Source organism: Dendrobium catenatum, unplaced genomic scaffold (assembly GCF_001605985.2).
Source record: "Dendrobium catenatum unplaced genomic scaffold, ASM160598v2 fragScaff_scaffold_123, whole genome shotgun sequence".
Classification (NCBI taxonomy): Eukaryota; Viridiplantae; Streptophyta; class Magnoliopsida; order Asparagales; family Orchidaceae; genus Dendrobium; species Dendrobium catenatum.
This window is the reverse complement of record NW_021318585.1, coordinates 255672-271788: the sequence shown is the minus strand read 5'-3', so window position 1 is coordinate 271788 and position 16117 is coordinate 255672. Positions and strand designations below refer to the sequence as shown.

Genomic DNA, 16117 nt, shown 5'->3' with positions numbered 1-16117 from the left:
TTTCAGAACTATAAAATGAAATTTTTATGTAGACATCAAGGCAATTGGAATAGTCTTTCATCAATTACCTCAAAGAAAGTAAACAAGTTGTTATCTGCACTGATCAAAAAACGGGATTTACACTATGCTTGTCAAAAACGCCCTATATCATAGACCCTTCAACTAAATGTGGCAACAATATTTGGGGATTGAGGAGGCTGGAATAGTTGTAGCTAAAGTTCACCAAAGATGTTGGGTGTAGACAAATCAGGCCCAAAGATGACAATTAAAATAAAAAAAGATTATTATTGGCCATCAATGATAAAAATTTACACCAATTATAACAAAACAATATCATGAATGCTAAGTCCATGGAGACACGATTTATCAACCTCCAAATCCTTTACACCCAACAATAGGATCCTGGCCATTTGATGCTCCATCTCTGTGCACTCCAAGCTCAAGGAGTTGGAGTTTCTTTTTGATGTCTTAATTTCACTTACTACAATGAGATCCCTAAGAATTTTAATTCACTGTCCCCTAAGAGGTAATTTTCTCTGGAACTCCTTATCTTTCCTCTTGTGTGTTCTAGCAACTCCCTTTGTTGACATCAAGGTCAACACACGATGGCCCTTCTCTAGGTGTCGTCTTATAAGGCAGATCAAAGAAAGGCTAGCAACCTCTTAGCCACCCATAACCTTTCTGCTGGCTGCTTTTTATAAAAGATTGTTTAACATGCAACAAGAGTTACAAAATAAACACACACACACACATGCATCAACACAATTATATATAAATAAATAAAACACCTTACATCAACACAGCAATAAAATAAAACACACAAAAGTCAATATAAAATCAAACTTTTTGTTCCAATTGTATCAAAATAAAATTTATAATTAATAGGCTACAAGATCAAACAAAAAAGCACTAAGCGAAGTTGTGACCCAAAAGGGTTAAAACGTTATATCAGCTACAGAATAAGAGAAACATGAATAAATAAATAAAATTTCTTCATCTGCATTTTCTCGTGCTAATATTTTTTTAAACTATTAAGTTGTGTAAGAAAAAAAAAACGTGTGGGAAGCACAATTACAAATATATTTTTGCAGCTTTGAACCAGAATAAAATTGTCCACATAACATCTATACTGACTAAAAGATGGTAGTAAAAAAAGTACTAATTACCATCGACTTCTATCCCATTGGGAACAAATGGAACAGACCCTGTTGCAATTAGAATGTCCTTTGCCGTGACTTCTTTGTCAACCGTGCCTACTTTACCATACTTCACCTTTTGAGTTCCCTATTACAAAGCAAGTGTTGATTTCAAAAGCAAGTGATGGAAGCCTCATCTGAAGACTTCAAAGAAAATTTATCAAAGCAAGACATGCCTCAAAATACTATAAAGCACCCACTTCGACAATATGGAAAGCATGTAAAACTTACAACAATCGTACCAACTCCAGTCAGTATGTCCACACCAAGTGCTTTGAGTGAATTGGTCAAATTGCTGCGAATCTTTGAAGCAAGGTTATTTGCATGATCAGCAACACCTTGTCTATCATAACTATGATTCAAAACCTATCATTTAAGGGAATAAGCACCAATAGGAAAAAAAATTGATGTTTCCAATAATAAGAATTTAAGTAAAAATCATTGTTATTGACAAAGCAAACAGATAATCACAAACTTAACATTGATTGCATACCGAGTAAAAAGAATTCCACATGAAAGGTTATATCTTTCCAATGGAAACTGAAACAGTTCTTTCTATTCCATTAGCGTAACCAAGTTTTGAGGAAACCATTTCAATGATCAAAATGCACTGATTCTAATTGCATTCAACAAACACTAAAGTATATTTTGTATGGATGCCAAACAATCATACTTTGTTAAAAAGAACGAGAAAACAAATAAATTCTTCAAATAACAACTACCCAATCTAATGCTTTGAACACAAAATAGATCTCTAGTTAGCAAGGTTTCATTAAAAAGCTAAATGACATGTAGAAACCATTATAAAATTTCAGCTGATTGAGAAAATGCAGAACAATGTAGGTTAGGTTTGATTGATTGCACAATACTAACAATATCTATTTTAATAGAAAACTTATTGTGCAATTATTTTTGAAGTACAGAACACGTAACTAAAGTTTACTACTATCAGTGGAATATTTGAAATTAGCACAAGTTTAGATACCTGCAAACCCATTGATTTCAAGTGATCCTCACTTTGAAGCTCGTGCATCCTACCACTCACAGCAAGAAGAGCTTTAGATGGAACACAACCCCTATTTACACAGGTGCCACCAATAACATCCCCTTCAATGATTGCAGTTTTCAGACCCTGTTCAAGAAATGAAACCAACTAATTATTTAAATTAAACTGAAGCAATCCCCTTTCCAAGTGCTGATGTTAGGTGGTAGAAGCTCCTCTTTTCTCTAATTACATGTTCAAATTCAAGCCATTTGGTTGGTAGCCATAGTACACAATAAACATGGACACTGCTAGGTTCAGTGCAAGACATATACAGCTCATGAGTTCAATTTTATTTCAACACATTCTGATGAATAATCAGTACATCAAAGATATAGCTACGGCAATTTCCCAAACAATAATATTGGATAATCTCTTTTCAATGATGATTCTATAAGATAAAAGACTTGAAAAAGTGGAAATATTTCTTTCTTTGACATATCACTTGTTTCTTATTAAACTCTGGCGTCATCAACCCACATACAATAAGCATAACTCAGAATTAATGGTTTATTATCATATAATGAGGACTGCAATAAGTAAAATGTATGTTCTTATAGTTAAGTCTTGAAATAGATGAACATGTAGATCTTACAAATGTGCCTATTGAAATTTATAGACACTTAGAATATTACAAAATACAATTAAAATGTCACAAAATTATTTTAAAACATTGTTTTTAACTGACAAGGAAAGGATTTAGTTTTATACTCCATCTCTCCAAGAATTATCAAATGGAGATTGCCGTGCAGGTCTAGCTAACTTCAAACTAAGCAACTCTTCATAAAAATCTAAAATGATTATTTTTTATGCTCATAGAACTTGCACCTTGCAGTAAACTCGTAAAGCAAAATGACTAGATAAGTCACAAAATTCGCCTAAATTAGATGTTAAACACTATTAACTTAGGTGAGCCTAGGGGCTAATATTAAAGGGAGTTTTAGCCTACAAGGATAACCCTCAAGCCAAGACAAAGTAAGAAGGGGAGTTTTAGCCTACAAGGATATCCCTCATATCTACCTTGGGACTTGACGATGATACCCTTTGGCCTGTTTCGCCATCAAAGTCATGTCCACGTGTATGTATCAATCCCATCTGTATTTCTTGTAACTTTTTTTAAGTATAGCATCTCCTGTAACATTTCTAACCCTATAATATAGGGTTGAAAAGCATTTTTAGAACTTCATGTCACTCTTATAGATCAAATAGAGTAATAGAAATCTGAGATTTTTTCTCCCTACTCACCCATTTTTCTTTTCCCGAGTAGTCATCCTAGTCAGTATAGCGAGGAAGGTCAAGGTGTCACTCAAAAACAAATTGGATCCATCATAAGAATGGAAGCAACCATTGAGCAAATATTTGTCTCTGCTTATATGTCTCTCCAACACCATAAACAAGAGGAAATTATTGGATGGATGCTACTATCAAGGTAATTAAATCTCCTGAAAACTGTCTAGTTTCCTAAAATCCTTCCAACTGACTTCTCACATTTTATGAATCGTGGATTTAAAGAACTTTCACTCCACACAATAATATGGTATAACGGATATATCGCTAGCTAAAATATCAAGCTTTACAAAACCATTATTCCTCAGTTGAAATTCCAACATACCAACTTTATGTTATCCATCCAAAATAAATTTGGAAAGTCATTTCACTCCGTTACTGTAATTAGATCATCAAAATCAATATAGGTTAAAAACTTATCTTCCACCAACCAAAGGACATAACAATACAACACAACTCCCATTGGCAACATGGCCTAGTTTTGCACCCTTAGATTCGTCAGGAGATAAAGAATGTCCTTAAGCAAAGGACATCTCAATTTAGAAAGGGTTTCCAAGACATTATGGCACAGATCAACACCCTTCGACTCAGTCAGGTGAAGGAATGTCCCCTCACTATTTTCTTTTTCTTTTCATGTGTAATAACCCTTAATGAATCAAGGTATGGTTGCCCATCTCATTCCACAATTTTTTTGCATAAATTGCAGTTGATTATTTTCTAAATCACTAACTTAGACTTCAGGGATTTTCCCTAGGTATGCACCATCCAGACATAATGACTTTATTGGTAGGAACATCCAGCATTACCGGTGGAATCACTTACGACGCTTCACTCGAAAAAACGCAGATTTCGGCACGCACTAAAGCACCAAATACTCCACGAACTCCAAAAAAATTATATATAGTTGAATCTTTGCTCAGTGGCTTTGCACATCCAGACAAGAAGAGCCCAAAAAATACGTTGCGCTCGAAAGAAAGCAAAAATATCTCGTACCTTCTCCACTGCATGCAGTGCTGCTCCATGGCCGCCAACACCAGCTCCAATGATAACGAGATCGTAATCGAACCCCTTCCCCGTGCTGCCATTGTCGGTGACAGCAGCCAAGGTTTTTTTACAGAGCTTCCGAGAAGAAACCAAATGTGGGCTCCTACCCACCCCCGCGAACTTGCGCACGCAGAACCGCAGCGCCTGCCCTTGGAGGCGGCTGAAGCTTACCCCTTCTGGTGTGACACCAACACCCGCTACGAGGAACCTCGCCGGATCGGATCTGGAGATCGCCGGTGTGGAAAAGGAGAGAGAAATAGATCCCTGCATCTTTAATTCTAGGACAGAACAGGTAGAGAGCGGACTACAGAGTTGGAGGTTGGGTTCAACGACATAAGGAAATGGAAGGATTTAAAGAGAGGAAGATTCGCGGAATACGGACCCGAGGCGGAGGAATCGAAGTCGCGGTGTGGCTGAGATTTTTATGAGGGGGCAAGTCCGCCGTGGACCATTTAGTTGCAACAACTAATTGAAGCTGTATTAAAGCTAAATTTAAGGATTTATTTTCTTTAAAGTTGTCTCTTAAGCATATTCTGTGTGAAATTCGAACATGTTTGGTCCAGTGAATTAAGTTACATGGCGCATTCGGATTTGTCTCCGAATATATTCAGATTCCGCACAGAATAAACTATCCTTAAGTAGGAAAAATTATTTAGTTGCAACAACTAATTGAGGTTGTATTAAAGCTAAATTTAAGGATTAATTTTCTTTAAAGTTGTCTCTTAAGCAGGGAAAATTAATCTGTACGAAATTCGAACATGTTTGGCCCCGTGCATTCAGTGACGTGGCGCATTCGAATTTGTCTCCGAATATATTCAGATTCCGTACAGAATAAACTATCCTTAAATAAGAGGTGTTGTAACTTCAATTGGAGGGAGGCTGAGAATAGGTGGTTGAGTGAATAAAAATTGTATGTTTTTAGATAAAAAATTTGTGAGCTGAAGGCAAATTTGGCCCGGTTGAATATTTGGTGGCGACAAAGGGCAAAAGTAAAATGGATTGAAGAGGAGGATTCTAATACAAAGTTTTTTCATACTTTTGCCACTGTTAGAAGGCAGGGGAATTGGATTAACCAAGTTAAACATGCTAATGGAATACTGTTTGAAGACCATAAGGATATTGAAAAAATTTGTTTTAACTATTTTCAAGACAAGTGGAGATATAGATAGTGTAAGCTGAGTAATTGGCCTCTTCCGTGGAATTTAATTGATGACAATGACAGAAGTGTACTAGATGTTGAGTTCTCGGATAAGGAAATCATGGAGGTAATTAACAATATGGAAGGAAACAAATCTCAGGGTTGTTGCGTCCAGGAGTATTCACGGTGGTAGAGAAATATAAAGTTTAACGTCTTAGCGTTGTACGAAAATCCGACACGCAATCAGATAAGAGAGAAAGTGTATATCATTCATAGGAGACACCAATATTTTTACGTGAAAAATCCTCTGAAAAGGGAAAAACCCACAGGGCCTAGCCCAGTTTGAATGAATCCACTAGTATTGCAGTTGATTACAAATAAGGCCCTTCCTTGGGAGAAGGCCTTAGCTTGATGTACATTTTATAGAGTATATTATATGATTTGAATACAAAGAATCACTATTGACGTGTTTGTTTGGTCAGGATGATCATAGTCTGGTGACGGAGGTCGGAAAGATTGTAGTCTGCGGACGACGTAAGTCAGGAGGACCGTAGTCGGCCGGCGACGGAGGTCGGAAGGACTGTAGTCGGAGGGCGACGTAAGTCAGAAGGACCGTAGTCAGCAGACGGCGGAGGTCAAAAAGACTATAGTCGACGGGCGACGTAAGTCAGGAGGACCATAGTCGGCGGGCAACATAAGTCAAAAAGACTATAGTCGACGGGCGGCGTAAGTCAAGAGGACCATAATCGGTGGGCGATGGAGGTCGGAAAGACTGTAGTCGGCGGGCGACGTAAGTCAGGAGGACCGTAGTCGGCTGGCTATGGAGTCGGTGGACAACGTAAGTCAGAAGGACTATTGTCTAACGATGAAGGTCAGAAGGATGGCGTCAGGTAGAAGTCCAACAATGGAAAGAAACCCATCTTCGGATAAATGTCCAGTGAAAGTCTGATAACCGGTAGAAGTCCAGTGTCAGGTAGAAACTTGGCGATGAGTGAAGGTCCGACGTCGGGTAGAAGTCCGACATCTATTGGTGGCCGAGGAGAACTCCGGTATCACTTGGGCGGAGTTTCAACGTCAGGGGGAAACTCTGTCATTACTTGGGCAGAATGTCAGCATCCCGTGGAAATCAGGAAAAATTCCGGCGTCCCGTGGAAGTCGGGCAGAATTTCGGTGTCCCGTGGAAGTCAGGCAGAATTCCGGCGTCATTTGGAGTTCGGGTGGAACTCCGATGGTGGTCGAGGAGGAGTCTCTTCCCTCCTACTCTTCTCTTTTCCTCTTCTTCTTATTGTCTTCCTCTCTCATGAGAAATGAGGGGTCTATTTATAGATTTCCTAGAGTGGCATAGCTTGTAAATAGGTGTGAGATCAGGGGCAAATAGGAAGTGGTCGAATGGACGGCTGATATTGAATCCCTTGATCATGCACCTTTTGTAAGACATTTGAAGTTCTTAGTGATGTCGGAATTCAGCGATCTTGGGCTCGTTAGATTTGTCTCGTCGAGCCGCTCAATTTGACTATAAGCTCATCAAATTCAAAAACAATTTGGTAACTCAAATTGTGGTACGAGTCTTATAACAGTGCTTTGGGTCTTTGATTTGGACCCATTTGTGGTCGGATTGAGTTGAATTTGGTGTCGTTGGATTCGTAAATCCAAGACCATCAGTTAGACTATAAGTTTACTGAAATCGAAGTTCAGATAATCCCAAATTTAATTTTTGGAGTTTCTGACTTGATTTTTGCATCAAGATTTGTGCCCGATCAAGATAATTTTATGATGACGTATTAGTTTCCCCCCTATTTCTGGACGTTGAACCTCCAGAAGTCTGAAAATACTTATTCCAAAATTTTACATTGGTCGAATCGCAAAAAATTGCATTCCAAAAATTGAACATTTGCTCAAACTTGATCATAGAGGCGCTGTTGAGCTCTGAAAGTATCAAAATTGAGTCTAGAACGTCAAAAAACGTGTCCGGATACCCCAAAAACGTCGAATTTGGACCGCCCTGACTAAAAATCAGGCCCGGGCACGTGTAGGAGGCCAAACCGGCCGGCAGGCCGGCCGGCTGCCAGTGGCAGTACCCGCGTCGCGCGCTAACAGGCACGTCTGCGCAGTGTCAATCTTCTTACAGTCGAGGCATTTCGTTGTTTTTCGTAGGTGATTTTCTCTACTAAAATCGGCGCCCCTCCTCTTGTACAGAAGTTAGACTTTTTTGCATCCATTTCTTTTCTTTCTCATTTCTCATTCTAACTTTCTTACGGTTGAGGCATTCCTCTGTTTATTGTAGGTGGTATCTCCTACTAAAATTCAGGGCCCATCTCCGTGTGTAGAAGTTAGAATTTTTGCAACTTGTTATTTCCTTCTCTTCTAGTCTTTTTCTTACATTAGAGGCATTCCACTGTTAGAGATAGATGGCATTCCCCTATCAAGTTTCAGTGTCCCTCTTTTGTGTAGAAGGAGAATTTTTTCCTTCTTATCCTCCGCTTGCGTTCTTCTTTTTACATTGGAGGCATTCCACTGTTAGAGATAGGCGGCATTCCCCTATCAAGTTTCAGTGCCCCTCTATTGTGTAGAAGAAGTCGCAATGAGAGGCTATCTTCTTAATAGATAACTCTTGACAGAAGAAAATTCATTGCTGCTTGTATGCGATGGTGATTTGAGAAGTCCTGACGTTGATAGTGTCTTGGAGGAGAACCAGAAGTACGTGATGAGTAGACAAGGAATTTTTCAACACCATTTGAGCAGAAGTCTGTCAGTGATGGACGATTGAGTTGAAGCCTATTAGCAGTCAATGATCACGTGTAGAGCTGAAGGAGAGAGTTCGAAGGTGTGTTGCAAGTAGCAGTCGAGCGACAATAAAATGATGGCTGAAGTAAAGGACCGCTGAAAAATATCAGACGAATGTCTGATGATAGCGGTAGTCCAGTAACATTTTGCTAAACAATATGCATCTATACTGAAGTGTAGCGACATCAGATATCCCTGATTCAAGAGGCTGGAGCAGTGCGTTACATCAGTGGTCTGGCGACACACATATAGTGTTAACTGAGTTGAGGTTTGATGAAGACCAAATTATAATCTTTCTTTAAAGAAGAAGTTGTAGGAGATGTTTTATATGCAGTAGAGAAGAAGTCACAAAATCCAGCAAGGATATTTGACTGTTGTAAAGTTTCTTGTTTCTTGTTACTTGATGATTGTAACTTGTATGGATGATACCAATGTACATTTTGCTTTCAGATTCTTGCAAAACTGAACTTGTTGTATAATTTTTTGCAATGTAACTCCAATGACATTGAATATGAAGTTGAGATCTTATCCCTTAGAGGAAATTGAATTGTTATTGCATCTTTGAGCATGCATAATATACATTTTAAGGCTTTTTAGCCTGCTAAGAATCTTTGTAGAAGATGTCAAAAGAATCTATCAAGAATGTGAGACCTATCTGAGGTTGTATGTCAGAGCCTTGCTTAATGACGTTAATTTGTGTGGAAGAGGTCTAGAGAATCCACCAAGGATGTGAGACCTATCTGAGATTGTATATCGGAGCCTTTGCTCGACGACCTTAACCTTTATAGAATAGGACGAGAGAATCCACCAAGGATTTGAGACCTATCCGAGGTTGTATGTCAGAGTCTTTGCACGATGACGTTAACTTATATGGAAGAGGTCGAGAGAATCCACCAAGAATGTGAGACCTATCCGAGGTTGTATGTCAGACCCTTTGCTCAATGATGTTAACCTGTGTGGAAGAGGTCGAGAGAATCCACCAAGGATGTGAGACCTATCCGAGGTTGTATGTCGGAGCCTTTGCTCGACGACGTTAACCTGTTGGAAGAGGTCGAGAAAATCAATCAAGAATGTGAGACCTATCCGAGGTTATATGTCGGAGCCTTTGCTCTATGACGTTAACTTGTGTGGAAGAGGTCGAGAGAATCTACCAATGATATGAGACTTATCCGAGGTTGTATGTCAGAGCCTTTACTCGACGACATTAACCTGTATGGAAGAGATCGAGAGAATCCACCAAGGATGTGAGACCCATCCGAGGTTGTATGTCGGAGTCTTTACTCGATGACATTAACCTATACGAAAGAGGTCGAGAGAATCCACGAAGGATGTGAGACCTATCCGAGATTATATGTCAGAGCCTTTGCTCGATGACGTTAACCTATATGGAAGAGGTTAAGAGAATCCACCAAGGATGTGAGACCTATCCGAGGTTATATGTCGGAGCCTTTGCTCGACGATGTTAACTTGTACGAAAGAGGTCGAGAGAATCCACCAAAGATGTGAGAACTATCCAAGATTGTATGTCGGAGCCTTTGCTCGACGATGTTAACCTATGTGGAAGAGGTCAAATCGGATCCCCCTGAGATAGATTTTGCCTTGATTGGGAGGGGGCGAACGCCGCGTGTATCCTAAATTAAAGGTAAAGAATGGACTATCTTTAGACTGTTACTGTCTTTTTGAGGTCGAGATTAAGACCTTGCCCAAGGTGTAGAAGTCCAGTAAGGGACTATACGTGGCTTGAAATTTATCGGAAGCTTCCTTACATTTGCCAAGAGTTTCCTTAAATATTGTCTTGGTTTTAAAAGTCTTGGAGCGATCTTCTTGACTAAGATTGTAGTCAAGGTTTCCCCCCAGTCCGGATTTGATTTTATGAAATTAATGCATCAATAGTAGTCAAATAACCTTTTGAGGATAGAGCCAAAATTCCCCCCCAGTCGGGAACCACGTTCCCATAGACGGTGCCAAATTGTTGCGTCTAGGAGTATTCATGGTGGTAGAGAAATATAAAGTTTAACGTCTTAGCGTTGTACAAAAATCTGGCATGCAATCAGATAAGAGAGAGGGTGTATAGCATTTATAGGAGACACCAAAATTTTTATATGGAAAACCCCTGAAAAGGGGAAAAAACCATGGGGCCTAGCCTTGTTTGAATGAATCCACTAGTATTGTAGTTGATTACAAATAAGGCCCTTCCTTGGGAAAAGGCCTTAGCTTGATGTACATTTTATAGAGTACATTACCTGATGTGAATACAAAGAATCATTATTGATGTGTTCGTTTGGTCGGGAGGACCATAGTCTGGTGACAGAGGTCGGAAAGACTATAGTCTGCGGATGACATAAGTCAGGAGGACGGTAGTCGGCTGGCGACGAAGGTCAGAAGGATTGTAGTCGATGGGCGACGTAAGTCAGAAGGACCGTAGTCTGCAGACGGCGGAGGTCGGAAAGATTGTAGTCGGCGAGCGATGTAAGTCAGGAGGACCATAGTCGGCAGACGACGGAGGTCGGAAAGACTATAGTCGGCGGGTGACGTAAGTCAGGAGGACCATAGTCGGTGGGCGACGGAGGTCAAAAAGACTGTAGTTGGTGGACGACCTAAGTCAGGAGGACCGTAGTCAGCTGGCCACAGAGGCTGGAAGGATTGTAGTCGGTGGACAACGTAAGTCAGAAGGACTATTGTCTGACGAGAAAGGTCAGAAGGACGTCGTCAGGTAAAAGTCCAACAATGGAAAGAAATTCATCTTTGGATAAATGTCCAGTGAAAGTTTGATAACCTGTAGAAGTCCGGCGTTTGGTAGAAACTTGGCGATGAGTGAAGGTCTGACATCGGGTAGAAGCCTAACGTCTGTTGGTGGTCGAGGAGAACTCCGGCATCACTTGAGTGGAGTTTTGACATTCTGCCCAACTCTATCGTTCGTTGGGCAGAATGTCAGCATTCCGTGGAAGTCAGGTAGAATTCTGTAGTCCCGTGAAAGTCGAGCAGAATTCCGGTGTCTTGTGGAAGTCAAGCAGAATTCCGGCGTCATTTGGAGTTCGGGCGGAACTCCGGCGGTGGTCAAGGTGGAGTCTCTTCCCTCCTACTATTCTCTTTTCCTCTTCTTCTTGTTGTCTCCCCCTCTCATGAGAAATGAAGAGTCAATTTATATATTTTCTAGAGTGGCATAGCTTATAAATAGGTGTGAGATCAGGGGCAAATAGGGAGTGGTTGAATGGACGACTGAAATTGAATCCCTTGATCGTGCACCGTTTTTTAGACATTTGAAGGTCTTAGTGATGTTGGAGTTCAGCAATCTTGGGCTTGTTGGATTTTTCTCGTGGAGCCGCTCGATTTGACTATAAGCTCGTCAAATTCGGAAACTGTTTGGTAACTCAAATTGTGGTACGAACCTTCTAATAGTGCATAGGGTCTTTGATTCGGACCCATTTGGGCTCAGATTGAGTTGAAATTGGTGTCGTTGGGTTCGTAAATCTGAGATGATCAGTTAGACTATAAGTTTACTGAAATCAGAGTTCAGATGATCCCAGATTTAATTTTTAAAGTTTCCGACTTGATTTTTGCCTCGAGATTCATGTCCGATCAAGATAATTTTATGATGACGTATCAAGGGTATTGATGGGATTTCTAGTTCCTTTATTAAAGCTTATTTGAATATTATTGGAAAGGATGTTTGTAAGGCTATTAATTTGTTTTTTTCAAGTGGGAAGCTTTGTCATTAATGGAAGGAAATTCTTATTATGCTAATTCCTAAAGTTCAGAATCCTATGACGCCTTCTAACTATCGGCCAATCAGTCTGTGCAAATCTATTTATAAGATAGTGGCTAGAATTTTATTAAATTGGCTTATGTTGGTGATTCCGAAAGTTATTTATGAAGAGCAGGTGGCTTTTATTAGAGGAAGATCTATTTCAGATCATATTCTTTTGGCTCATGAAGTGTTCAATAAAATCATATTTTCAAAATCCAATGAAGTTCTTTTGGCTATAAAAATCGATATGGAACAAGCTTATGACAGTATGTGTTTGTCTACTTTAAAATAGGTTCTGGTTTAACTTGGCTTTCCTAGTAAATTTTCGAATCTTTTGATGGAATGTGTGGTTGATATGACGTTGCTCATTTTGATCAATGGGGATAATTCTAATTGGATAGAGGCAAAGAATGGTTTTCGGCAAGGATGTCCTTTTTCTTCCTTGTTATTTATTATGTGTTCACAACTTCTTTCAAATGCCTTTAGTCAAAAAGTTATGAAGTTTGGGATTAAAATTTCTCCAAATTCATATCAAATTTCTCACTTATTATATGCAAATCATATTTTATTATTTTTTGATACAAATATAAAAAATGTGAAGAAATTTCTTTTGGAATATTGTAATTGGTTGGGCCAAAAAATAAATTTCTATAAATCTTCTATTTTTTTTTGGCAAATCAATCAATGTAAGGAGATGCAAGCAGATTTTGAGGTTATTGGGTTTTAAAGTGGAAGAAATGGAATATTTGGGAGTGAAAATAGCATTAAAATGGATGGTGAAATTTGACTTTCAACACTCGATGGAAAAAATTTTAAACAAACTAAATACTTGGAAAAATAGGTTTATTTCTCTTGCATGAAGATTTATTCTGGTAAAATAAGTTTTTCTTGCTATTCCATTATTTTTAACATACACATACATTGGTTCCTTTGAGTTTATTGAAGGAATTTGATAGAATGTGTGGAAATTATATTTGGAATAAACATAATGGTAGTCATGGTCTTCATTATGTGGCTTGGGATATTTTATGCAAAACTAAAAAGAAAGGTGGAAGAGGACTTTTTTTAGTTGTTTTAAAGATGGGGCCTTTAAGAGCAAAATTTGCTTGGAATCTCATTGATAATCCAAGACATTGCCTAACATGATTTTGATTGCTAAATATGGACACAATTAGTGGAATTTTGATGTGATGAGAAGCAACTTTGTTTCATGGAAGATTATTTTAAATGGATGGAAATCTCTTAGCAAAGTTGTGAGACGGAGAATGCTTTAGGTTCATCTGTTAATGTGCTTAAAGATGTTTGGATCCTTGATAAAAGTTTATATAAGTGGCCTACATACATTGTGGATTTTTATGATGACACACGCCACATGGAGGAATTTATTTTGAATGGAAGATGGAATACAGATCAGTTGAAGCAGTATGTGGGAGAAGAACTGCTGGAAATTATCTCATATTCCTATATCTGCAGATTTAATGGAAGACCGAAATGGAGCTAAAGTTTAAATTATCTAGAAAAACATTATCTGCTATGATTTCAGAGTCAAGGTATGAAGATGATATGGAAGATAATTATTGGACATGGAAAAGGAAACTAGAGCTGAATTCTCGGGTGGAATTGTTTTTATGGCGCTTATACAACAATTCTATTACATCTATTAATTTTCTAATGCATAGAAAATTGTTTGATAGTAATTTATATCTAAGTGGTTGTAATGCTAGTGAATATTCTGATCATATAGTAGCTAATTGTTCAAAATTAATCCAAGTTAATAATTGTTTGAATGTATGGGGGTTTCAAGTTTCAATTTTCAGCTCTTTTTAGTATTGTACATTGGCATTGGAAAGGTTAGCTTATACTAATCCTTTTATAGCTAAGTTGTATTGTACTTTGCTATACTTTTCTTAGAAAAATAGAAATAAAGTGAAGCATGGAGGTAGGGAAGATAGTGCTGCTTTTATTGCTTCAGAAGTTATCAATTATGTTTCTTCTTCTATTCATAATAAACTTAGCTCGAAAAACTGGGGTTTTAATCAGCATCAGCTATTTTACATTTATTGGCACCTCCACCCCTTGAGTGGATTAAGTTAACATTGATGCTTGTTTGTTGATATGTTATAAAGCAGGTGTTGGTGGAGTGGTTATAGATAATAAAGGAAGATTTTTGTTGGCATTTGATTTTTGTTGTATGCATTAAATATTTCACAGATTGAACTGTTAGTGATTAAATCATTAAAGAAGGTGGTTCAACATGGATGTTTGAGTTGGAAGGCATTATTATTGAAGGTGATAATCAAAATGTTATTAAGTTTCTTCAGGACTCTTTTTGCAAATCAAATTGGATGATGGGGAACAAGGAAGTGGATTATTTCTTATTTTTACACCTAACACAAGGAAAAAGATTCACTAATCTATATGTATTATGGTGTCTCTTTCTAGGGATATATGATGCATGCAATGATGTGGGATTATGTCATTGTGTCAATATAGGAGGTGCTTTATTTTGTTGCAGTGCAAGAATTTTTGTTCCTAGGAATTGATTTGAAATTTCCAACTTTAATGCATACTCAATGCTATCTAGTTATGATTCACATGACTCTAATTATTTGTATGCATTTTCTAACTCAAAATGATCTGATTTCAAGGATTTATGTGATTTGGATAGATCAACAATCTTCTTATTTAGTAAATCATATTCATCAAGTAAGGATATGCGATCACTATCTAAAGTAGAATGTTTAGTTATCAGACTAGTATGCTCTTTTTGCATATTAGAAAAGTCAATGTTTATGCTAGCATACATCTTTGAAGCTTTATATATATATCTTGAATTTTTTTTTAAAATAATAAATAATTCATCATAGAATAGTTGACATACCTCATCTTGATCTGACTAATCAAGATTATCATTAGCCATAAAATACAAGTTTGTTACGTCCTCCTCTGATTTTTATTCTAATGATTATGAGGCAGAGCTGGCTCAAAATGCCTTATGTGTCCAATACTTCCCCTTCCTAAATTGTGCCATCTCTTACACTTCTCCTGACTAGATGAGTCTTTAGGTTGGGGTAGTCTGTTTGGAGATGTCTTTATTTCTTGCATTCAAAGAATATGTTGTAGATTATGATTAAAATTTTTATTTTTATTTTACTTTTCCTCCACTTTTGTTGATGACGCTTTTGCTTCCTCTTAAGAAAATTTTGAATAGATAGGTTATCAATGCAATGTCATCATCCTCTTTCATTATAAAACTATCATTATCTGAGTTGTTTGCTTTTAGAGCCATAGTCTTCTCATTCTTCTTATCACCTATATCAATTATTCTTTGACTCATGCCTTGCTAATAGGCAATGAGTGGCGCAAGCAAATTATCAATAAAATAAATATTTAAATCTTTTGATTCACAAATAAAAGTAACCTTAGCATCATAATTACTAAGTAAACATCAAAGGATTTTATACTTTCTTTGAATTAGAAAGCTTTCTTCCTAAAGCATGCATAGATGTTATAATTTATGTAAATCTTGTGCACATATCTAAAATAGTTTCATTAGGTTTCATGCGAAAGAGTTCATAACCATACAAAAGGATGTTCAACCTAGATTATTTAACCTCACTGATTCCCTCTTATGTAATATATAATGTATTCCATATTTCCTTGCTAGTTGTACAAGTAGAGACTCTCATGTAATCTTTTGACTTAAGAGCAGAGAAAAATAGTTTAAACACTTTGCATTCAATTGAGCTAAGTCTCTATCCTCATTGCTCTATTTATTAAATGGTAACTTAGTTTTGATGACATTAATAACATGAGATGGTACATAATAACCCTCGTGTACTAAAAACTACATGCAAAACTCAATAGATTGCAAGAAA

The 16117-nt window shown here is 37.7% G+C and overlaps 1 protein-coding gene across 1 annotated transcript in view; it reads right to left on the bottom strand.

Moving 5' to 3' along the window:
• LOC110102690 (dihydrolipoyl dehydrogenase 2, chloroplastic) overlaps positions 1–5021 on the bottom strand; it is a 34189-nt gene extending 29168 nt beyond the window's left edge. Inside the window, exons 1-4 of the mRNA XM_020831131.2 lie at positions 4519–5021; positions 2182–2328; positions 1428–1562; positions 1167–1284 (exon numbers count right to left, since the gene is read on the bottom strand). Of these exons, the coding sequence (XP_020686790.1) occupies positions 1167–1284; positions 1428–1562; positions 2182–2328; positions 4519–4839 (721 nt within the window). The 5' untranslated portion in view covers positions 4840–5021. The remainder of the gene's footprint in view (positions 1–1166; positions 1285–1427; positions 1563–2181; positions 2329–4518) is intronic.
• Between the last annotated feature and the right edge of the window lie 11096 nt (positions 5022–16117).